The 25,818-nt window shown below is 40.0% G+C and overlaps 1 protein-coding gene across 2 annotated transcripts in view; it reads left to right on the top strand.

Moving 5' to 3' along the window:
• mindy4 (MINDY lysine 48 deubiquitinase 4) overlaps positions 1 to 25,818 on the top strand; it is a 56,919-nt gene that overhangs the window by 14,535 nt on the left and 16,566 nt on the right. For both annotated transcript variants that reach the window (XM_088350541.1, XM_088350540.1), the window contains exons 2-14: positions 5,630 to 5,749; positions 8,389 to 8,534; positions 8,600 to 8,732; positions 8,794 to 8,972; positions 10,838 to 10,890; positions 15,723 to 15,829; positions 15,899 to 16,015; positions 16,752 to 16,843; positions 16,926 to 17,027; positions 17,094 to 17,157; positions 19,536 to 19,601; positions 19,681 to 19,748; positions 19,824 to 19,887. In XM_088350541.1, coding sequence (XP_088206667.1) covers positions 5,630 to 5,749; positions 8,389 to 8,534; positions 8,600 to 8,732; positions 8,794 to 8,972; positions 10,838 to 10,890; positions 15,723 to 15,829; positions 15,899 to 16,015; positions 16,752 to 16,843; positions 16,926 to 17,027; positions 17,094 to 17,157; positions 19,536 to 19,601; positions 19,681 to 19,748; positions 19,824 to 19,887 — 1,311 coding nt within the window. The remainder of the gene's footprint in view (positions 1 to 5,629; positions 5,750 to 8,388; positions 8,535 to 8,599; positions 8,733 to 8,793; positions 8,973 to 10,837; positions 10,891 to 15,722; positions 15,830 to 15,898; positions 16,016 to 16,751; positions 16,844 to 16,925; positions 17,028 to 17,093; positions 17,158 to 19,535; positions 19,602 to 19,680; positions 19,749 to 19,823; positions 19,888 to 25,818) is intronic.

Here is a 25,818-nt window from a genome sequence, read left to right as displayed (position 1 = left end):
ACCATCTCTCACCGTTACACTCCGAAGGATCAACTCCGGCATCACACTCAAATCGCAGACATCGTCATCGCCGCCACAGGAATTCCCAACATCATCTCAGCGGACATGATTAGAGGGTGCGGCCGTCATGGATGTGTGGATCAACCGGGTGCAGGACCCCATCACTGGAAAGAGCAGACTTGTTGGAGATGTATACTTTGAAGGTGTAAGACAAAAAGCCGGGTTCATCATGCTTGTGCCAGGAGGCGTGCTCATGAAAAACACCATCAAAGCCGCCAAGAACGTCCTACTCTATCCTCCCGTGAGGATCTGCATGGGGGAGGGCATCAGACCCCACAACGATAAACATCATACTTACTGGTCTAATCAAAAATAGCATTGATTAATTGATTGATTCTTTGATTGACAATTTTTGTTTATTCTCTGTTTAACAAATACTAGGTTTAAATGCTAGGTCAACAACTTTGACAGTTGAGATAACAGAAGAGAAAAAAAAAGGTCTTTTCAAATTAATCAGATCATGTAATGAACGTATTATGACAAGGTATTTACATTTAAAAGAAAATACATCTTATCATTCAAAGGTTTTTCTGATGCGTTTCGACGTTAGGTCTCAAACTTGAAGCATCAATCTTGGTAACAGGCGATATTTCAATAATGCTTTTGATATTGTTTTTATTTTTATAGTAAGACATCCACACATTTTATCGATGCCGGTTGTGACCTTTGCTAGAATTTAAGAGTCAATATTTTTCTTAATGAAAAAGGGTTTTGAAGGTTTGTTTATGCATACAATTTTTGATGAATGGGCACCAGGCAATCGTATTCTAATCTGTTGTCTAACTAGCGATGCTACAGTTGCGAAAAAGATTTTGGGGTTCTTTTCATTTTGTTTTATTTTGTTTATTTTAATTCTCGCGGTCTCTATCAATGACCTTATAGATAACCATTGCTTAACTGGAGATTTGTTTTCACTTTTGAAAAGAATGAACCACACAAAAAAAAATGAGCCTTTTTTGTTGTTCATTTTAGTTGTCCAATTTTTGTTTGTTTTTGTCTGTTTTTGTTTCATCCTGTTTTTCCAGAAAAAGACATTCCTGGGAGGAGAGTATTTTTTTTTCCTTTTTGAAGGTCTTTGCCTCTCCATGAAATTTTTGGCAGGCATTTTACCTGCCAAAATCCGACTCCCCTGCTAAAATAGATCCTGTTTGAGATACAGACTTGTAACTTCTAGAGTAACCTTCTGTGGCATAAATAAGTCAGCACAGTGAATTTGAAGACGTTTCTCGTAATATTACTATTATTGTTATTAATTGTAGTAATAAAATCGAACTAGATTTGTCGAATACCTATTCAGTAACACAGCACAAAGTGGAGGTATTCCTCTGTAGTTGGATCCCAAAACCAAAAAACATAATAGGTTTAAAGCTTGTCTTACTTTGCAAACAGTATAGGCAGGGAAGTTGGATTTTAAATGAAAAACAATCAACAATTTGTTTACACCGCGGGATCCAATGCAACCAGGATTTAATTCTCAATAAAAATACATTACATAAGGCTATTATAGTACATCAAATAAAGGCTATTTGTGTACAATTAGTTATGATCGCGGAAATCATAGCGTACATTGACGTTGGTGACTTTTGCATCCGCGTTAAACGCATTTTGTAGAATACGATCGCACTTTATTGTTTTAATAAACGCGTTATATAGACTACGAACGCTTAATTGTTTTAATTAGCTCGTTTTATTGTTTTGATAAGCTTATATAGAATACGATCGCTTTTGTCGGAAGCGCAGCAGAATGTGCGTTCACGCGAGGGGGGGAGGATTTTGCATGGGAGTAGAAATTAGGCACAACACCGGACTAGTAGATTTGAGAGAAAGAATACAAAAGAGAGAAAGGGAAAGAAAGCAAGAGAGGGAAAAAATACACAGAGAAATAGAGAAAGAAAGATATGGAAAAGAGAGAAAGCAGGACAGTGGTTTATCATTGGATACATTTAAAAATACAGCTCGCTTTTCAAATTTTTTTTACTCTTTCTTACGCTTCTTTAGCAGGAATATAACCAGTGGTGGTCCTGATCTGCCTACGTGCGGAATGTTGGACAACCTTGATGTAAACGTGTGGCCACAAATGCAACATTATCACAAAACGGAACGGGAAGCAGGAAGTAGGAACTCATTTGCTTAGACGTCCTCACACTTTAATTGAGAAAGAAAAGTTGTCCAAAACACAAACGGACCAGACCAAAAAACAAAACGGGTCAAACACAGGCAAAAAAAAATTAAAAAAACAGAATTTGCAGGAATCTTTCAGAATGTTACATCGAAGTGCAACAAAGTCCCACAAGCACAACAAGTATAACCAAGCATAAACAAGTTTTTAACAACGATCTGGCAAAGCGCAGTTCAAAAGAGCCGTTTAAGTACTCACAGAAGTAATCAATAAATGCGAGTCAGTCGGTGTCAAGGGGCGAGGCCAACTGGGCGCCATGGCAACCGTGCAGAACCTGACAGAACCCCCCTTCAAGGGACAGCCCCTGAGGTCCCCAAAAAAAACAAATACCTCGCCCCCCAGAATGGGTCGACGCTCTCGACGAGGGCAACCCCACTCCCTCCCCCGAAAACGCAGGAATGGGGAGAGGCAGGGGCGGCAGGCGGACGAATCGGAGCGACGAGCAGACGAATCAGATGTGCAGACGGGCAAATCAGGCAGGCAGACAGGTCGACAAGCAGGCATGCCAGGCAGACATCGGGACGGGCGGATGTCGAGACAGGCGGAAGGCCGGACCTCGAGACCGGTGGGAAGGCAGACGAACGGGGGTATGTCGAGGCAGGCTGTCGTTGAGGTCGACGGGGACCTCGGACAGCTCGGCGCCAGGTCTTTCTGGAAACCCCATTCGAGGCACAGCAATTGCCAACCCGGGCGGGGCCGTGGTTTGAGTAAGCAGGAAAGGTGACAACGCGGCCGGAGAAGGAGCCCTGGGAGGCAAGGCCGTTGCTGATAGGAGATCATCCATCTGACGCAACATGAGCTCAGTCCGCTGAGCTAATTGCTCAATCTGTTGTTGGAAGCTCCGTTAGCTTGCTCGTCCTGCAGCTGAAGGACGGCGACCTCACTGGGCGATCGCCAAAAGGCATCCTCCATCCGAACCAACTGCTGGAGAGCGTAGGGAGTCTCCAGCTTTCCCCAAATTGTGTTGGGATCGTTCGCTGAGTTCTTATCGTTTGGCCAGATCGTCCTGTCATGAAATGGAACGGGAAGCAGGAAGTAGGAACTCATTTGCGTAGACGTCCTCACACTTTTATTGAGAAAGAAAAGTTGTCCAAAACACAAACGGTCCAGACCAAAAAACAAAACAGGTCAAACACAGGCAAAACTACAAACTAGGCATTTCCAGATTAAACAGAACTCGTAGGAATCTTTCAGAATGTTACACTGAAGTGCAACAAAGTCCCACAGGCACATCAAGTATAACCAAGCATAAACAAGTTTTTAACAACGATCTGTCAAAGCGAAGTTCAAAATAGCTCGTTTAAGTACCCAGAGCAGTAATCAATAAATGCGAGTCAGCCGGTGTCAAGGGGTGGTGCCAGCTGGGTGCCATGGCAACCGTGCAGAACCTGACACAACAGAATGGATGCTCCTTTGAAGTATTAGATTGATTCATCAGTCTGCCACTTTTCTCATTTTTGTCCATACAACGTCAACAATAAAATTGAAGGAGTTAATTCTATGTTAAAGAGAAAACGCATGGTTGGTTATGTGCATTGTGATAACTGCTATTTTATTCAGACGGACAAAACGATGTATAAAATAAAAAGAACTCCAGCAACACTATTTAATTGCTCGTAAAGAAAACAAAAATGATCCTCTTGGAAAGGGGTGCAGGTTAGGGGGTGGGCGTATCAATGCAGGAATCGATGTTATTGATACTACGCAAGTACTCGGATAGGATTAATACCATTGTCCTGGGATTGATACTTCTCTCCTCCACCAATTTTCCTCAAAGTGCTGCCCTTTTCTCATACCTGTCAACCTGTACGTTTTTTTATGCATTTTAAGAAGAGTACGGCGTACAAGGAAATCTGTATGGAAAAACGCAAATTTGTCAATAATGGGTACCATCCGGTATACACCGACTATCATGAAACAGCAAATCAATCAAGTCAAAGGTGTTCGCTGCGGAAGCCTCTATCTCGGTATCTTTTTTTTTCGTTGCAAACGAAGCCAGCGGTTTGATGCTAATGTGTGCATGCATCTGCCGCCGGGGGGATTTCCCATCATGCATCATTCAGAAAAAGATATAGTGTACGATTATTTTGTACAGGAAAATATTTTGTACGGACATGGAGCCGTGGAGGTTGACAGGTATGTTCTCTGCCTCACCCAGCACCCTTGTCAACTCTATACTTATGTGACTGACAGGCACACTTTTAGCGGACAGAAAAACAAGAACATGTGGAATATGTTGTGATACCATTCAATTACGTAACAAAATGTAAGAGGATGTAGGTATCATGCTCACTGTAGAACACGGAGTCTCCAGGATTCCTCCTAGGGACAGCTGAAGTTCCTGTGCCACTTTTCTAAAATTGCTAGCCAGTGCTGGATAAGGGATTTTTCAGTCAATTGATTTTTTTTATTAGTTGACTAGGTCTATTTAACACAATTTTATCAATTAACCTTGTAATAACCACATAGTAACAACATATTAATAGTAAAATTAGTTTTTATTTTAGAAATTCAAATATAAATTCCTTTTCATGGGTTTAATGGACCCCAAAAAATCTATTCACCTATTTACAATTATTTTTAAGCAATTAAGAAACTATAATGAGAATCTAGTCACGTATCAAATACATTTATTTATGTTTGTTTTTATAAAGTTATTTTGCGGGAAATACAAAAACTAATTTCTCATTTTTGGGGTTTTTGAAGCGATTGCTGGGATGGGCTCCAGCACCCCCGCGACCCTACTGAGGATAAGCGGTGCAGCTAATGAGATGAGATGATCAAAAAAAATAGTTTTTTTAAGCTAGCTACCTTTTTAGCTGTGTAGCTAGCCACCTTCCTACCTTTTTAGCTATTTAGCAAGCTATCTGGCTAGTTCTATACATTTTTTGCATGCTATCTAGCAAACAGTTTACCTTTTTTGATAGATATCCAACTAAATTTTGGCCTCCTTTGCAGCTAGCTATCTAGCTTTATTTAGATATCTATCTTGTTATTTAGTGGTCTTTTTGCTCTTTTGGCTAGCTATTTAGCTCTCTTGTAGATTTTTTTACCTGTTCACCTTTTCTAGCTAACTATCAAGCTATTCATATACAGGCAATGTAGCTAAGTTGCTATTTTAGAAATGTGTATTAAACTGGGTACCCTTTTGTGTGAATTAGTAACAAAAAGTTGCTTTAAGCTTGAAAAAGGTTGGAGACCCCTGAGCTAGAACAATAAGGGGAGTGCAGAGACAAGGGCATAAAACAGAATTTTGCGGTTTTGGATTTTGGAGCTTGGCCCCCAAAAACAAAATATTCACCAATGCTAAGTGCTTACGTACAAAACAAGAAATTTAGATTTACATTGCGATACAATAATCAACATTTACTTGTATCGATGTTTCTATAGGGTATGACGAGGACAATGGCCTGCATGGACGAAGAACGACCACGCAAAGAATCCAGCATCAACAACCGATCCCAATTGAGAGAAGTTCTCAACATTGAAGATCTGTACCAAGCAAATAAGGTAAAACAAATGAATTCCATGGAATCGTCATTTCAAAGTGACACTATTTGAAAATTTGCTAAATAGTATAGGCAAGGGGTTGGCATTTAAGAGTTTCATTTGAATGACTCAAAGCCTATGCTGATTATCAAACTAGAGTGACTAGTTGATTGTGGCATTTTAGGAAGTGAATTACAAGCTTTTTGTGGGTTTCAGATCAGAAAATGTTAGTCCTTTAAAAAAATTCTTGATTAAGGGCTTTACGTATAAATGTGACTTGGCTTTTTCTCTTACAGCCGTAATACTAAAAAAATACGGTATTTGTTTAAATCAGTACTGATTCAAATGATAAGAAAAACACATGTACTATCTCGTAAACATGATTTGGTTTGAAGAAATTTGTAATTATATTACTCAACTTTAAAGAATCTGACATTTTTTACTGCCATTTTACCACTACAGAAGCTTGAGCAACCATTTTGCCAAGCTAACTTGTACCAATAGTGCTTTCAGAACTTAGCAGCCACTTACCGGTCACAGCTGAGTCCTGCATGTAATGGTTGCGGTGATTCAGGCATTCTTCACTTTTCCTTCACTATTTTCCTCTCTAGCCATTAATATTAGCCACTTGGCTGCAGGGTATGGCTCGTTTGTTCCTGTTAACCCCTTACAAATCCTGTAAAATTAGCCTCAAATCCCAATACAAGACGTACCCAAAGTAAAGGACGGTGTTTGGTCTCTTTTCAAAGGTAACACTCTGAAGTTTTGTTCCCAACTGAAATAATCACTGCAAGTGCTACTAACATTGAGTAATCTAAGTTGGAACACACAGAAATAGAAGGTTTTCATTCTTGCCTGAATTTGTTTTTTCAATCACATCCCTGCAGAATATAGCATGAGCAAAAGTGGCCACTTAAAGACCAGTTTACAGCTCTGGAACCTTTAAACGTTTAATTTACGTTGGCCCATTTTTAGACATTATGAAAGAGTTGTAAATAATTGACTTATCTTTCCAAAAGTTAATCACTGACTCTGCACACCAGCGTGTAATAATCACACGAAAAAATTGATCCCGGGCTGCATTTATGCACGTTTATATTTGGTTCTGATTTGAATACACTGTGTAAAATTGCATACATTTATGTTGGGAATTTCATTGGCTAACTAATGTGTCAATCAGTATTTGAATCTGTCACTACAGATTAAAGATTTTTAAAACCAGATTAGTTTATTTCTGTTTTCTAAATACAGGCATTCATAGGCTATGGCAGGCTAAGGACCATGAAAAAAACTTGTAATTGGCCGAGAGTGGTGGCAATGAAAAGGTTAGCGGTTAACAGCCATACCTGAAATCAGCTCACGAATCTAAACAGGAATTATTTGGCAAAACAGACAGATTATAACAAGAAGCGTTGAACGATGGACAAATGCTTTTAGGTGGATATTTTTTAATCCGTCAGCATTATCCTGTGTTTTCGAGTAAATGTTTTACACGGTTGATTCACTGGACGGTCCTGGATGTAATGACTCCATGTTTGCAAAAAAAAATGATGTCATGAGCTGACAACGAAATTGGACGACTAGTGGTGAGCTATTCCGGCTTTATAGTTTTTGTGTATCTTATTTCAGCCTGATGGAGGTGTTTCTATAATAAGTACATTTTAAACATCTTAACTCCCAAGAGTTTAAGCTTTCCAATGTTATGTGGCATGGCATATTCAATTGACTGGTGATACCGTCAAGACACGTCTTTGTTTATCAACAGTTGGCACATTGTTATTGCTAGCTGCTCCGTGTAGCTAAAGCTTGGTTTCCCCTTAATCCTCGCTGAGTTATTTGAGTCATCAATTTATGAATTTTTTCACTGTTTCCGTCTCTAGACACTCATGTTAGCCATTTGGCTGTGGGCTATGGCTCGCTGCAAGCCGCTTTTGTTATTGTTAGCTTTTCACTTAAATGTCACTTGCATTCCACAGCTGGTCATGAAAGCAAATGTCGCAGAGTCCTGTGATTCAGATGTCATACTTGACTTTTTGTTCCACTGCTATTTTTTCTTGCCCCTCATTTTGCTGAGTTTGGTTAATCTCACTTGATAAATTATAACTTTTACAGATCCTTTTAGCAGCTTTTTCTTTCAGCTGCTAAAGTTAGCAGCTTAGACCTGCTTTGACAACCTTTACCTATTGGTTCTTTTCAGCTGCCTTCAGGTGTATCTAGGTCGCTCAATATTTTTTTGTCGCTTGTGGGGAGAAAAAACAGTTTTTATTAAATTTATCCTTTTTCACCTGAGAAAAGATCTTGATGTAGGCCTCTGAATTTTGCCAATGCTATTATTCAGGCAGCCGTAGTGTGTTTTTTCCAGTGCGCACACTTAATCTTCATTCTATTCTACAACAACCTCTAGTTGTGAATTATAACACCCTATCACTTTAAATGAGTACAAACGCAAAAACCTTTTTTTTTGTGAATAGTTTTTTTCTTACTTATTGACTCATTCTAAACTCTAAGTGGTGTGGTAATGACCAAGTTTCAACAGAAATTTACAAGTTTTCAGCAGAAGGTGAATTAATACACACTGTCTCTTTAAATGGGTATATACTGTATTATGGCCCATCAAACAATTTTCTATCACGCTTCTTCATTTATTTGTGTCACCAAAGGTCCAAACATGCCCTCTAAGAACTTTACTGGAGATGATCGTCAAGCATCTTATCGAAGGTAACAAATTCGACGAAATGTCCCGAAGCGACCTTGACATCAACTTTCCACAAAATGAAAGGAATTCTGGCGACCATGTCAAATTAAGGTAACCAATAAGTTCTGACCAATATTGAGTTTCACAGACAACGTTTTAATAAATTATTCATACAGATCTCAGACCAAAGATGCCCTTCAAGGAAAATCTCAATCTGCAATAAAGATCTCTGCTGAAGTCACCCACATGAGCCAACCCAACCGGGTACGACGATGGATGATGGCTGGACCGGTTGCTAGCACGCTACAGGTAGCGTCCAAAAGTGCGGCAATGGCGGTTGTTTCCAATACTCTCATATTTACAATTTCAGGAGTCAAACAAAAAACGTAAGAGTGGCAAAGTTCTCACGCCTCACCTGCTGTTCAGGAGAGAAGAAGAAGATGAAGCTGGACAGGCTCGGAACAATTTACTGAAAAAAGTCTCAAGTGATGCTACCGAAATAGTGAGGACGTTGAAGAAAACAGGAAGAGACACATGTGATAAACACATGTAAATAGTTTTTATATACAGTAAACCCCCGGGATATGACATCGATCCGTTGTGAAGTGGGGATCGCAAATTTCCGTATTGCGGGGGATAGAAACATGATGTAATTAATTCATGTGTTTTGAACCCCCAACAACCCAGATAAAAACATTCTAACATAAAAGGACAAAGTAAGTACCTAGTAATATTTCTGTACAATGGGACCTCGGTTATCGCGGTTAATGGGGACAAAAACCACCCGCGATAAGTGAAAATCCGCTAAGTAGCGGCGCACCTTCAAAAAAAAAAAAAAGTTTTTTTTTTTAATTATTATTTTTTTAGACCCAGTTAATGGGGAGCAAAACCACCCGCAAAAAGTGAAAATCTGCGAAGTAACGACGCCCCTTCAAAAAACAAACAAACAAAAAAAAATCTCATCTCATCTCATTATCTGCACCGCTTATTCTTATTAGGGTCGCGGGGGGGCTGGAGCCCATCCCAGCCATCTCCGGGCAGTGGGCAGCCTGGGTGCCAGCCTGCTAGGGTCGTCGGCCGAGGGGGATTCCTGCAAAAAGTGAAAATCTGCAAAGTAGCGACGCCCCGTCAAAAAAAAAAAAAAAAAAAAAAATATATATATATATATATATATATATATATATATATTTTTTTTTTTTTTTTAACCATTAGAGACCGCGAAGCTCTGAAGCCGCGAACGTCAAACCGCGGAGTAGCGAGGTCCCACTGTATATTGTTATATAACTGTATATAAAAAGAAACAATTTAAATTATTATTTACCTTTGGTGTGACATGGTGTAAACTGTACCTGGTCAAGTGGAGTAGCCGGTGGATGCAGCGGAGTGAAGCAGATGGCCAATTCAAATTAAAAGTCATTTTCAAACTTCAACTGCAGAGGATTGTAATGTCCTTAGAAGATTTATTTGCTTCATCCATCAATTCATTATTTGCTGGAGCCCATCCCAGCTGTCTTCGGGCCGTGGGCAGGGGACACCCTGAATTGGTCGCCAGCCAGTCGCTGGGCACAGAGAGACAGACAACTCCCTTGCTGATTCACACCTGGGGACAATTTGGACCGGCCAATTAACCTTACATGCGTGTTTTTGGAATGTGGGAGGAAACTGGATTGCCCGGATGAAACCCATACAAGCACGGGGAGAAAATGCAAACTCTGCAGAGGATGGCTGGATTTGACATCAGAACTGTGCCACGGATGCGCTAACCACTCAGCAGCCCTCCGGGCTTCTTTGCTTTTATTTTAATAAAAATAATTTTAATCCGAATCATCGATTGATTATGGCCATGTAATTTAGTAGGGTAGCGTTGTTGTGCGTTCTGCATGTTTCTTGATAAGAGCAGAGTATCCCTTAACCATTAGGGTCGTAGGGGCACCATTTCCTGTGGTGTGTCTGAGGCACGTACAGCCTGGTGGCGGCCCTTCCACTCCAGGCCAACATAAAATTCAGTAATGTATTGATGACTTGCTTTATGAAGCGCACAGGATTCTGAACTAAAGTTAGAGAGAAATGCATTATGGGAGGTAGTTCAGCCAATAAGCAGCTTTTTGATTCTGTTACTCAGACTAATAGTAAACCAGCATATTCTATGTTGTCGCCCAATAGCAGACAGGCATTTGAGAGACGCAACTTGTTATATGCAAGAATACCGCAAAGCTTGAATTCTATAGATGATTTGTTGTTGATGTGCTATAATGGGGAAGATCTTGTAAAGAGGGTCGATAAAATACTTTAATCCACACCACAAAGAACAAAAGTCATAAGGCAATGTTGCCATATCCCGGGGATCTGCTGCAATTGTGAATCATTTTTTTGTTAATTTCCCAGTCCTACCTCAATTCTGTCTTCCCTCTCAGAGTTAAGTCCAAGATGTTGCGGAACAGGAAAGATTTGTCGGACTTAGTGTTGGGTAAGGTTCTAACTTAATCGTTTTTCCTGGTTTTGGATGGTTGCAAAAAGAGATGGTGATATCAAATGATATGATATGATATCAAATCACAAGGGACAAATAATAAGAATATATATATATATATATATATATATATATATATATATATATATATATATACAGTCATATGCAAAAGTTTGGGCAACCCTGATCATTTTCAAGGTTTTCCTTTATAAATCATTGGTTGTTCAGATCAGCAATATCAGTTAAATATATCATATAGCAGACAAACAGTGGTATATGAGAAGTGAAATAAAGTTCATAGGATTTACAGAAAGTGTGCAATAATTACCTAAACAAAAGTAGGCAAGTGCATAAATTTGGGCACCCTTGTTGTTTTATTGTTTTGAATACTTTAGCACTAATTATTGGAACACAAAATTTGTTTGATAAGCTCATTGAACCTCGACCTACATACACATGTGAAGCCAATCATGAGAAAGGGTATTTAAGGTGACCAGTTGCAAGTTGTTCTCCTCTTTGCATCTTCTGAAGAGTTCTAGTTAAGGCCCGGGGTGGCAGGCCAAGAAAAATCTCAGATAAGCAGAGGCAAAGGATGGTGAGAACAATCAAACTCAACCTAAGGACCAGCTTCAAAGACCTACAACATGATCTTGCTGCAGATGGTGTCACTGCGCATCGTTGAGGTCTGCTAAAGCACATTTGGACAAGTCAGTTTTATTTTGGAATAAGGTGCTATAGACTGATGAAACTAAAATTGAGTTATTTGGACATAACAAGGGGTGTTATGCATGGCGGAAGAAGAAAACAGCATTCCAAGACAAATTCTTGCTATCCACAGTAAAATTTGGTGGTGGTTCCATCATGCTGTGGGGCTGTGCGATAAGTGCAGGTACTGGTAATCTTGTTAAAGTTGAATGTCGCATGGATTCCAGTCAGTATCAGCAGATTCTTGCGAACAATGTTCTAGAATCAAAGACAAAGCCGAATTTGCGCCGGGACGGGATACTTCAACAAGACAGCGACCCCAAACACTGCTCAAATTCTACTAAGGCATTCATGCAGAGGAACAAGTACAATGTTCTAGAATGGCCATCTCAGTCCCCAGACCTGAATATTATTGAAAATCTGTGGTGTGATTTAAAGCAAGCTGTCCATGCTTGGAAACCATCATACCTGACTGAAGTGGAGATTTTTTGTAAAGAAGAATGGTCAAAAATACATTCAACCAGAGTCCAGACGCTCATTGGAAGCTATTTGAAGCGTTTAGAGGCCGTTATTTCTGCAAAAGGAGGATCTACTAAATATTGATGTCATTTTTCTTTTGGGGTGCCCAAATTTATGCACCTGCCTGCTTTTGTTAAGCAATTATTGCACATTTTCTGTAAATCCTATTAACTTAATTTCACTTCTCAGATATTACTTCCGACTGGCCTGGTGTGACAGCTTGCTGAAATATAAAGTAGCTATTGCCTCAGCTAAAGCATCGTTTTTCTCTAAGATTATTGTTAAACATAAGAATAATCCGAAATTTTTGTTTGACACAGTGGCGAAACTTACCAGACAACAACTTAACCCAAATAGTTGTACTTATTCTGCTGACGACATTATGGAATTTTTTAATACAAAGATTCAACTAATCAGGAATGAAATTTTAAAAGAACGCTCTGTAACCTCCTCCTATCTCAAAGATGTGGAGGTGTTAGGTAAGGACCGTGTCGGCGGTTGTTCAGAAACATTCTCCAGTTTCAATGATTTGTCCCTTGATAATCTAGCACAGATGGTCAGTAGGGCCAAACAAACTACATGCCTGCTCGATCCGTTTCCAGCTTCACTGGTGAAGTATCTGTCTGGGATCTTAAGACCATCAGTTTTAAATATTATTTATATATCGCTATCCTCGAGTATTGTTCCTGTAACCATCAAGTCTGCCGTGATTAAACCCATGCTTAAGCGAACCTAACCTTGACGCAGAAAGCCTAGGTAATTATAGGCCAGTGTCAAATCTGCCACTTTTTGCAAAATTATTTGAAAAGGTCATTGCACAGCAGCTAAATGACTTCATGTCAGAAAATAACTTCTTTGAAACTGTCCAGTCAGCATTTAGGGCAAATCACTCTACTGAGACAGCCCTTGCTAAAGTAACCAATGATCTCCTTTTAGCAATAGATTCCGGTGCCTCATCAATGTTACTGCTGCTTGATCTCAGCGCTGCTTTTGATACTGTCGACCACAACATATTACTGGTTCGTCTGGAATGCATTGGTATCTCAGGAACTGTACTCTCGTGGTTTAGAGCCTACCCTTCAGACAGGATGCAATGTGTTAACTATGGCAATCTGACCTCTAAACAATCTAATGTCCCCTGTGGTGTTCCTCAAGGCTCTGTACTTGGCCCCCTTCTTTTTAATATTTATATGATTTCGCTTGGTGACATTATCCGCAGGTATAATATTAGTTTCCATTGCTATGCAGATGACACTCAACTGTATGTGCCACTGGAAACAACTGGACATTTAAGTTGTAGAAATCTGGAGGCTTGCCTTACTATGATTCAAAGATTGATGTCACTTAATTTTTTACGCCTTAACCCAGAAAAAAATGAAATGTTGGTTATTGGTCCAGCTCACTGTCGTCAGTTGTTTTCAAACACTACCCTGAACCTAGACAAATGAAATGAAAATGAAATGATCTGCATTTATATAGCGCTTTTCAAGTCAATGACCTCCCAAAGCGCTTTACATTGTGCTTCACATTTCCCAATAGCGGCCATGATCTGTGCAGCCATGTAAGGCGCTAACCTGCTAATTGGGGGTATTGGGGGTTCAGTGTCTTACCCAAGGACACTTCAGCATGTAACACGGACAAGCTGGGATTTGAACTGGGATCCCTTAATCCTAAAACGATCGCTCTACCTCCTGAGCTACTGCCGCCCCAATGTAATATCACCCATAGTGACTCGGTCAAAAATCTAGGGGTTATATTTGATCCTAATCTGTCGTTTCAGTCACATGTGAAAATATTACTAGAATAGCTTTCTACCACTTCTGTAATATTGCGAAGATTTGTTCGATGCTGTCCCAATCAGATGCAGAGGTTTTAATTCATGCGTTTATTACTTCTCGGCTTGATTACTGTAATGTATTGCTCTCTGGTCTCCCTCTGCACCCTCTTATCTCTCTGATTTGATTTCGCCTTATGTTCCTGCACGGAGTCTGCGCTCGGAAAATGCCTTTCTATTTGTGACTCCGAGAGCCAAGAAGTCTGCAGGCTCGAGAGCGTTCTCCATCCGGGCCCCGGTGTTATGGAATGCCCTGCCTCCGGAGATAAGATCTGCAACCTCAATGGAGGTTTTTAAATCGAAGCTTAAGACACACTTCTATTCCAAAGCTTATGATTGATGCCCACCTCATATTCTGTATTGTCCTGTCTTTTTCCGACTGCCTGTCTGGTGGTGGTACGAAGGAGAAGGACGATTTGAGATAAGTCAGCTGACCAGCGTCTGACCTGAAGCATGTCAATCCCTGCATTTACCAGCTGGCAGAGATGGGAAGCTGCGTCATGGCCGTCAGAGACTTTCTGGACTAGTTTACAGGCTGGGGCGTCGTTGCTGTCATGCACTTTCCGGACATTTTCAACATCTTACCTAGTGTTTACTATTCTGCGTACAGTAATGCTAATTGTGATTCACCCTGGTCAATCCTGGAAGGGGGGTTACCACATGTTAGGTCCTTTCTCAAGGTTTCTCTTTTTTCCTCACACTGAGGTTTTTGAGTTGTTCCTTACCCGCATGCTGGTTTAAAATCAGGTAATTGTGCAATTGTGTAATTGTAATCCTGTGCAGTCCTTTGAGACATTTTTGTGATTAAGGGCTATATAAATAAATGTGACTTGACTTGACTGTTTTTGTCTGCTACATGATATATTTAACTGAAATTGCTGATCCGATCAACCAATGATTTTCAAAGGGAAATCTTGAAAATGATAAGGGGTGCCCAAACTTTTGCATATGACTCTACATATATATATATATATATATGTATATATATATATATATATATATATATATATATATATATATATATATATATATATATATATATATATATATATATATATATATATATATATACATGTGTGTGTGTGGGCAGCACGGCGGCGCAGTAGTTAGCGCGTGTGTGGCACAGTTGTGAGATAGAACTTTCCAGTGTAGAGTTTGCATGTTCTCCCCGTGCTTGCGTGGGTTTCCTCCCACATTACAAAAACATGCATGTCAGTTGAATTGGCCGGTCCAAATTGTCCCTAGGTGTGAGTGAGCGAGCGAGTTGTCTGTCCCTGTGTGCCCTGCGACTGGCTGGCGGCCAGTTCAGGGTGTCCCCTGCCCACTGCCCGAAGATAGCTAGGATGGGCTCCAACACCCCCAAGACCCTACCGAGGAAAAGTGGGCCAGATAATGATAATGAATATATATATATATATATATATATATATATATATATATATATATATATATATATATATATAGCAATAGCATCACTTTAGTGGCTAGCTTGGCTTTAGCCTCAAGCATTACTTCAACTGTTTATATTAATTAATTATTTTTCTGCTAATGCTAATGTCACAAATGCTAACTCGTAATGCTAGAATTGTGGACGCTGATGCTATCTGCTAACGCTAAAAACTTTGCATTAATGCCCATAGTTAATCATTTATTTTAATGTTAAAAAATGATAAAATAAAGAAAGCAAAAAAGAATTGTGATGTATTTTGCCGTATTGCCCACCGTTAGAGGAAGTGCTAATTTGGACGGGTCTTTCTTTTTTTATATTCAGATGACGTCGACGACGAGCTTCGGGAATTCTCCCTGATAGCCATTGTGAATTCCGCAACCTCATCATGCACACAAAAATTCCGCCCAATGGACCAACGCAAAGCCTCGGTTGTTGATTTACAAAACAAAAATTAACAAAAATGATTGATTTATTGTTTTGTTTTTTGTTCGCCACAGGAATTAAAATCGGTCCTCCTAGGTTCGAGTCTAAAATGTTTCACGGCGGAATGGAGAAATCAGGGTTTCGCCTTTTCTGAAACGCATGACGTACGATTTGGAATCGTCCAGAGGAAGGTAGCTGTGAAAACTTGCTTTTACTCTAGCAGTTTTGAATTTGTGGTTGGAGGTGGCCATTTTACAGTTGCTCAGGTTAACGTAACGACTAATTGACTAACAGTGGTCAAACTTTGCCCTGAGAATTGTCAATGTTCTTATGAGACAAGAGCGCATAGCAAAATGGCCGTCTACTGAAATGGAGAAATAAAACTGGTTATTTTGTTTTAAAGTGACAGTGTGTAATAATTCACCACAACAGACCGTTGTAGCGTAGAATGGAGCAGTGATGTGTGCATTCGAAGTAGACACACTGCATAAGCCTGTAGGATACTACATTGCCAAATTTGGAAGCCTATTTCAACTTTGATGAATTTCAGCCAGCAATATGACCTAGAAGCTGGGTTACACGAGCAGCTAGAGAAGGAAACAGGTGTAGTGAGCAGCTAACAATAATAATTGCGTCTATCAGTGAGACATAGCATGCAGCAGGGTGGATTACAAGAGAAGGAAACAGTGCGAAAAAAAGTAGAAAAGATGCCTGAGGGAATGAACTGTGATGTTTGCGTGTATGAATCGCTGTGGCAGGAGAGTGACACCAAAGTGTGAAGCAGAAGTATCTAACAATAACGGTGACCCATATACTTCAACCAAGTGGCTAGAGAAGAAAACAGTGGGAAAGAGTGGAAGATGCCTGAATCAAATTGAAGATTTGACTCACTTTCCATTTTTGGATGTGTTCTGTTTCCTTTTTTAGGGCGGTCCTTGTGGGCTGCTAGCTTCCATCCAAGCTTTTGTCTTAAAGAAACTTCTCTTTGAGGATGAATATGTTCATCATTCAAGACTTCAGTATGTTTTACTTCTATTTCAATACTATAATATACAATAATATAATTATTATATTTTAAATCATACAGCTTTTTGTTGCCAGGTGTTTAAGACCATCGAATGCGAACAGACGAAAATGTTTGATCTCAGCTTTGGCCGAAGTCCTTTGGCGGGCTGGAGAGGAGAAACAAGCTACACTAGCAATGTGAGACTTGAAACTGCATTTAATTGCAAAATTAAGTCCTTAACACAATGTTTGGTTTGAAAACAGAAACTCGGGGAGAACGCTCTTCACCCCCAAAGGAAACTACGAATCCGAAGGAGTGCTAGAAAAGGTTTTTGTTGCCATTTCGATTCATATTTACGTACATTCGAAAGGCACGATGGATTAAGGATGCATGGTAACTTTTTTCCAATCGGTATCGATAAATCCTGCTTATACTAAGTACTCAATATCTCCGGTGCACATTACGGAGAGGTAGAGAGGATATACGACCAAGTTGTGCGACTACTTTTATCAAAAAACGAAATATATTTTAGCGAGCTCTTCAGTGCCTAACACACTTTACAGTGAGGTAGATAGGACACACGACAAAGTTGTGCTATAACTTCTATAGAAAAACTAAATGTACTTTGGCCAGCAAGAGGTAGAGAGGTAACATGACCAAGTTTTGCTACTACTTTTTTAGAAAAACTACCGTATTTTCACGGGAATAAGGCGCACCGGGTTATAAGGCGCTGTCCCCCAAAATATTTTTTGTCTGAAATTATCCATACATAATGCCCACAAGATTATAAGGCGCTACAATAGGAACGTCAACAAAACAGTCAGATAGTTCAGTAAAACCCCTTAACATTCCGAAAGCTGGCAAATAGGCAAATAAGTGTCTCAGACACGTACGGACCAATCGCTCAAATGCGTAATTCCACATATCATTAGGAAGGTTAAACTCTAGGGATTCAAGAAATGCCAACAATTTCTTAGTTTCTATTTTCTTTTTTGCTGACAACCGTGTGGACAGCAAAATAAGAATTTAATTGTGCAGGTAAGTGTGGTTCTTTACTGTGCATATGACAATAAAACAAAACACTGAATGAATGCAATTCAAATTGAATTTAAAAATATAAATATAGAGAAGGAACGAAACACATGCACAATATAACATGCTAAACTACATTAATAAACACGTTTGAAAAAAACATATAGTGTAAGATTATTTTGTATTTTATAAAGGAAAATACAACATTTTGTAAGGGCATGGAGCCGTGGAGGTTGACTGGTATGCAATAATGCCGATAAATGAAAAAAGCATCTGCATCGATGGACGTTGCTTGTTGCTTGCTGTTTGTTTAGCCCCATAATTCCCATTTACAAATACAGACTACAGTAGTAAAAAAATAATCTCCAGGCCGTAGAGCACATGGTTCAAACTCCCGGCCCGCGGGCCACGTCCGTCCCGCCGTGTAATCATATCCGGCTCGCAAGACCATTTCACATTGTTATTAATGGCTCGTAAATATGAACAACGCCGTCTCATCCCTGGACATCATATTCTGACGTTTTAGTCACTTTTCCTATTCCTCCGTATATAACCTATACTATACTATATACCAGGGGTCGGGAACCTGTGGCTCACGAGCCATATATGGCTCTTTCTATGAGTACCTGTGGCTCAGAGACAAATTTGATTGCATGCAAATTTTCTCCATCTCGTTCAAAACTTTAGCCATTAATCCTGTTCTGATACACGCAAAGCCAAACCAAACTGAATTTCAAAGCAGTACTTTTCAGAATATATTGGGCACGTTTTCACTACGATTTACAGTCAAGGTGTCACACAAAAAAAACTCGTTTTGGCTGTACAACGCTAAATAATCCTTTATATAAAAACTCACTATATAATCTGTGTTCAGTGTTCGGATACTTTTTGATGAATCCACGGAACAAATTATAAATACGCCAAAACACCAGAAGAGAACTTAAAGTTATTTGATTGGGTGAGTTGAGCTATGAGCTATGCAAAAAGTGCAAGCACTCCCTCCCATCTCTCGCCCTACTCCGTCTGCACCAAAGGTAAGCACATCAGGCTCCCTGTTCTCAGAATGTTGTGACGTTTTTACAAAATAATTTGTGTAGCATTTTCATATTTCTACTTTTGACAGGAGATATATTAAGGAGAGCAAAATCTTTTGGGCTATTTAAGTTTTTTTTAATATATACATTGACATAGGAGCAAAGGAATTTGAATGTTATTTTAATGTTAAGTTGTTTAAGTTAAGTTCTAAGTTGAATAATTTAACAAGATATTTTTATTTAGAGCAAAATAATAAATACTGTATAAGTGATTTAAGGTTTAAATTTAATATTCTTGTCTGTTTTTATTCATATTTATGTTCCATAAACATTCAGTTTAAGTGTGTTCAATAAATGTTTATCCCGGTTAGCCCGCGACCTTAAGTGTGTTTTGAATTTTGGCCACTTGTGCAATTGAGTTTGACATCCCTGCTGTAGAGCAACCAAACATGTGATTTACATCTTTTTCTGCCAATTGCAGGCTTTATTTTGCCCCGCTTTAGCCTATCCAAGCCTGTAAAAAATTAGGTTATTATTATGTAACCAGTTTTGCATTCATGGAATGGAAGGATTTTTTTTTCTTGATTTATATTTCTGTTATTAATTTTTGTATATATATTTTTTTTTAAATCTATGTAGATCAGCTGTTTTACAGTGGATAGTATCAAAGACCTGAAGTTGCTCCTTGAAGAAAACATTGAGCAGGTGAGGCATCTCCGGTCTTGCCTCTCGTTTGCCGTTTAAATAAATTAATTTGTTGTTGTTGTTATTATTTTAAATACAGTTTGAGAGGGGAGAGCTGGGATGTCTGCTACTGACTATATCAGCGGTTCTGTCTCGATCTATTGAGAAGTATGCAAATGCAGAATTAATGTTGTTTTTTTTTTAAAGTATAATACGCTTTATTATTGAAATGTCCTTGGTTAGACTAAAAGAAGATATGGACGTGGCCAGCACCACACTCATTGGCACTCATGGTTACTGCACGCAGGTAAAAAAAATGATTTTAAATAGTTCTTGCTTTTCTTCTTTTTTTTCAAACTTTATTTTCATATTTTATGATAAAAAGTCCCCACGACCTTAGTGAGGACAAGCAGTTGGAAAATGAATAACTTTTTTTTCAGATTTTTTTTTTAATTTTGAAAAATGATTAAAAATGTTGCGCTACATATTATATATTTCTTAAATATTTCTATAAAAAAGACAGAATTTTAAAATGTTGATGACTTTTTATTATTTATTTAAAAATATTTCCGAATAAAACATTTTAAAAGAGTAAAAGAAACGTGATGCCCTGTCATTTTCTTTTTCAAATTAAAATTATATTTTAATTAAAACAAAAATCTAAGGTATTTGATAAATATGTTGCTTTATATATATATATATATATAGTATATTCTTATTGAAATATTGCATTTTAATATTTTTTATTTGTCAGATTTATTTTAAGAAATACTTTTAACTCGATACGTTGAATTGAATCTGAATTTGTTTTTTTTGTCATTTAAAAAATAAAAAAGGAACAAATGTTAGTTTTAATTGTTTTATCTTGTTGTATTCTTTTTTTTCTAGAAATACCTTTGATCAAAACATGTTTAACAATGGTCAAATTTTTTATGTAATGACACTATTTTTTCTTTTTTAATATTTTGATTAAAAAATAAGATTCATTTAAAAAAATTTTTTGTTAATTTTTAAAAAATTCAATTAACATTAAAAATCAATCTCAAATATATATTTTTTACTTTTTCACAGTTTAAAAAAAATAAATAAATAATTATTTCCTTTGTATTGTCATTCTTTGTAACAATGTACACAGAACGAAATGTCGATACACCTGACCCGTTGTAGCGAGCCGATGCAGCCGCAGCCAACAGAGGGCGCCGCCATTTTACCAATGTTATAAGTCTTAGGTATGACTCGGCCGAGGCGCGAACCAGCGACCTCCCAGTCTCAAAGCGGGCGCCCTACCATCTAGGCTAAATACTTCTATTATTTTGATATATTTGTTTGAATTTTAAGAAATACTTGATATTATAATAATAAAAACTGTATTTATAATTTATTTGATTTTTTTTAATGTATTCAGATTATTATTATTATTATTACTATTATTACCACCACCCCCAGCACGGCGGGGCAGTGTTAGCGCGTGTGCGGCACAGTTCTGGGGTCGTGAGATCGAACCTCCAGTGTGGAGTTTGCATGTTCTCCCCGTGTTTGCGTGGGTTTCCTCCGGGCACTCCGGTTTCCTTCCACATTACAAAAACATGCGTGTTCGGTGAATTGGCCGGTCCAAATTGTCCCTCGGTGTGAATGAGCGAGCGAATTGTCTGTCCCTGTGTGCCCTGCGACTGGCTGGCAACCAGTTCAGGGTGTCCCCTGCCCACTGCCCGAAGATAGCTGGGATGGGCTCCAGCACCCCGTGACTGAGGATAAGCGGTACAGATAATTGATGGATGGATTATTTGCTTTTTACATCTTACTTTCTTAGATTTAATTTTTAAAAATACTTTTGATTTAAAAATATATTTCTATTTTGTATATATTTCCCTGTGGTGAGGGGTCCTCTCCTTGTGAGAGGGAAGAGAATTCTCCCACCATGGTCCGCTGTGTGTCTCTACTCCCTAAGAGACAGCAAGGAAAAGAAAGGGGGGCGGGAGACCGAAAGGTCTCGCAAAACCTAGTTATAGGGTCATTAAATGTGAGAGGATGTGGAAGTAAAGCGACTGAGTGGAAGAAAGAGGAGATCGGAAGGATGATGACTAAAAGGAAGGTTGATGTGTTAGCCTTGAGTGAAACAAAGATGAAAGGAAAGGGTGAATTACAGCTTGGAGGTATGTATGGTAGAAGGTCTGGAGTTACGGGTGGACATGCTAGAGAAGGAGTGGCTGTGCTTGTGAGTGAGAAAGCAAAGGAAAAACTGGTGGAGTGGAAAGATATATCTTCCAGATTGATGTGGGTGAGGTTGAAGTGGGGTGTAGAAGTATGGATGTTTATAAGTGCATATGGACCTGGCTCAGAAAGAAGCGCTGAGGAGAGAGAGGAGTTCTGGGGGGACTTGTCCGAATGGGTGGCAAGTGCGAAAGAAGGGTGGAAAGTAGTAATACTAGGTGACCTGAATTCTAGAGTGGGTGATGAAACGGTTGAAAATGTGATTGGTAGATATGGAGTACCAGGAAGAAATGATAGTGGGAAGAAATTGATTGAGTTATGCGTGGAAAATTAGTTGGTGATTGGAAATACATTGTTTAAAAAGAGGGACGTGAATAAGTATACCTTTGTCAGAGTGGATAGTGGCAAGATGGTGGACAGAGCACTGATGGATTATGTAGTGGTTAAGAAAGGGATGTTAAGTAGATTGTTGGATGTGCATGTTTACAGAGGTGAAATGAGTGGCATGTCTGATCATTTTCATGTGGAAGGAAAACTGAGAATAGATGGATCGTGGAGGGCTAGTTATAAGAAGAGTGTGAGGAAAGAGGTGAAAATGTCAAGAGTTGAATAAGGCAGAAAAGGAGAGAGAGTTTAAAGAGAGGATAGGGGAAGATTATGAACGGATTAGCAGAAGAGGAGAGTGTGGAAATAGTGGTTTAAAGAGGCAGTGGTTTAAAGAGGCAGTGTTGAGGAGACTTGGATTCTGAATGCAGATTAAAGAAGGAAGTTGAATGTTTTTGAGATTAAGTGTTTGAGGACTATGTTAGGAGTGACAAGATTGGATGGACTGAGAAATTAAATTGTAAGAGACAAAACTGGAGTAGTCGTGGAACTGAGCAAGCGTGTTGATAAGAGCGTACTCGGTTGGTTTGGACACATGGAGAGGATGGATGAGGAGCGAATGTTGAAGAGGATCTACAGAGCAGAAGTCAATGGGAGGAGACCAAGAGGAAGGCCGCGATTGACGTGGATGGTGTCATGAGTGCACTGCAGGAAAGAGGTCTAAATATAATGGAAGCTAGAGCTCTTGTTGGTGATAGAAAGGAGTGGAGAGGTGTTGTGAAAGGATAGTGGGATTGTGGATGCGTTCTTAAGGATGGGCTGGGTACCCGTATGATGCGGCAGGGGTAAACCAGTGAAAGCTGACGGGCCCTGCTGTTGAACACAAGAGTGTGTTGTGTCACCCTGACCCGAGTGACATGGCCGCTTTCTGGTGTCCCATTTCATCTGGAGGGACGAAAGCATGACCAACTTGGGTGCCGAGGTGCCCAACTTGTTTGGGTGTTTGGGCGATTGGGTTGGCCATGGTCCAAAAATTTGTGTGTGTTTTTTTTTTTTGCTATTTATTTCCCTTTTATTATATTTGTTATTGTATGTGTGTGTCTTGGTGTCGGTCACCCCACTTGAGGGATATGACCAAGGTAGATATATATATATATATATATATATTTAAAAGAATGTTGCCTTTTAATGCTGTTATTTTGTTAAATTTATTTTAGTTTTAAGAAATACTTCCAAATATTATTCTGAATTTTTTTTAACTTTACATATTTTAAAAAAAAAAGTATGTTGCTTTTTCATTAGTTTTGCTAGATTTATTTTATTTTCAAATAATACCTTTATTTAAAAATATTATGTATATAAAAATGTTTTTTTTTTAAACATTAAAAAATGTATATATATATATATATATATATATATATATTTACTTCACACATTTTTATCTCAATAGATTTATTTTATAAACAATACTTATAATTAATGATTTTTTATATATTGGCAGGTTCATCTACAAAGACATTTTCTAATTATCACCAAAGAAGGAGACAGAGACACAAATATGGGTTTCCTCGAGGAGGGAAATACTGCGTGGGTTTTATAGGTACAAGGCATCAGAATAAATGTTGCAACTTCATGGTTTGACGGAGAAAGGTCTGTGTACATTCTCAGAGCAGGGCAATGTTATGTCACAGACCACAAATGGACACAGGATCCGATAGCGCTCGTTTTCTCAGTTTTTATTAATAAAGAGGGAGAGCAGGGTTTGCTTCCAGGATCCGATGGCTGACGGACAAGGGGAGCGGGCGATGCGGAAGTGGCACTTCTGTGTCTAGCGAGGAAGATCGGGGACAGGCAGGAATTATAAGTCGATGGCGAGAGCAAAGGCTGTGTCAAGTTCGGAAACGAGGTCGGCAACAGGAGGCAGGCAGGTAACGAGGCAAAACAGATCAGGTAACAGGCAGGCAGAACGGGGCAAAGTCAGGTCCGGAAACAGGTTGGCAACGAAGATCAGGCAGAGAAAAGCAGGGCAGAAACAGAGTCAGACGTAAAGGCTTACTGAGCTGGTGGCAACAGTTTGCATAACGATCTGACAGCTTTCTCTTGGAAGCCGGGGTTTTAAAAAGAGTGCATCAGCCAATCAGCTGTCCAGGCTGTTGGCGCCAATTAATCAGTCGCAGTTGCGCTCAATCTGCAATCATGACATGTTATGGTTTGATGGCAGAAGGTTCCTCAACATCTTTGTCAGGCGGGCGCACACTTGTATATGTATATATCCATCCATCCATTATCTGCACCGCTTATCCTCAGTAGGATCGCGGGGGTGCTGGAGCCCATCCCAGCCATCTCTGGGCAGTGGGCAGGAGACACCCTGACACAGGGACAGATAATTCGCTTGCTCATTCACACCTAGGGACCATTTAACTGGCCAGTTAACCTGATTGATTATTGAATATTGCTCCAGCGAAGGTCGGGGGGTCCCGTCCCTGTGCGTTGAGCCGACCAGATGAACCAGGTTTTTCCAATGCTGGCGGTCTTGTGCCAGCTGTTCTGCATCCTCTACAGCAACTCCGTGTTGTTGGAGGTCGCCCGCAACGACGTCGAGCCATCGAGTGCGGGGTTTCCCTCGTGGTCGTCTCCAGCCTGCTGCCTTTGGGTCAAACTGGAGAATGGCTCGTGTCGGATGGTCTGGTGGTAGACGAAGGACATGGCCAAACCAGCGGGTGCGGCGTTGTGCGACCAAGGAAGATGCTCGGGGCTGGCACGTGCGGGCTCTAAGCTCTTTATTGGAGACTCGTTGGGGCCACCTGATGTTCTCGATGGTTCTGAGAGCCCTGCTATCAAAACCGTCGATTCTTGTGGCCAGGGTGTCGTTCAGGGGCCATGTTTCTGAGCCATAAAGCAGGATAGAGAGTACGGCGAGGTTGTAAATGCGGAGTTTCGTCTTGCGTGCGATGGTCTGGTGCCGCCAGAGTGGTTTCCAGAGAGACTGCAGAGCAGATGCTGCCAGGGCTCTTCTGCGGAGAATCTCTGGTTTTAGGTCCCCATTGTGTGTCACCATGGACCCCAGATACACAAAGCTCTTGACAGGCTCTACGATGTCGCTACCAATTTGGATGGGAGGTGGATCTGGTCCATCACCAACATACATGAACTTGGTTTTCGTCCAACTCACTTGGAGGCCAAGCCGCGCTGCCTCTTCGCTGTAAATGCCCAGAGCGTCTTTCAGCTGGCTGTAGGAAGTGCTGAGCATGATGGTGTCGTCAGCATACTCCAGGTCGGTCAGGTGGTAGTTGCCGAAAGACACTCCGGGGATGCGCTCACTAACCCTGAACATCAGATGGTCGATGATGCAATTAAAAAGGTCGGGAGCAGCCACGCAGCCTTGACGAACGCCGCTGGAGATAGTAAACCAGTCGGAATCAATGCCGTTGATACGGACACAGCTCTCTGCGTTGCTGTAGAGTAGCTTGAACAGGGCTATGATTTTGGGTGGTGCTCCGAGAGCTTGGAGGATGTTCCACAGTGAAGAGTGGCAGACGGTGTCAAAGGCGGCCTTCAGATCAATGAATCCGATATATAGATGGCGATCTTTACGGAATTCACGGGTCTTCTCTATCAGCAAACGGACGGCAGAGATGTGGTCCGTTGTGGAGCGGTTGGGCATAAAGCCAGCCTGCTGGGGACGGCGGCAGCTTCTGATTGC

Source organism: Urocampus carinirostris, chromosome 12, assembly GCF_059441175.1.
Source record: "Urocampus carinirostris isolate Australia breed hairy pipefish chromosome 12, RoL_Ucar_1.0, whole genome shotgun sequence".
NCBI classification, from domain to species: Eukaryota; Metazoa; Chordata; class Actinopteri; order Syngnathiformes; family Syngnathidae; genus Urocampus; species Urocampus carinirostris.
Note: the sequence above shows the minus strand (reverse complement) of the source record. Positions and strands in the feature narration are given on the sequence as shown.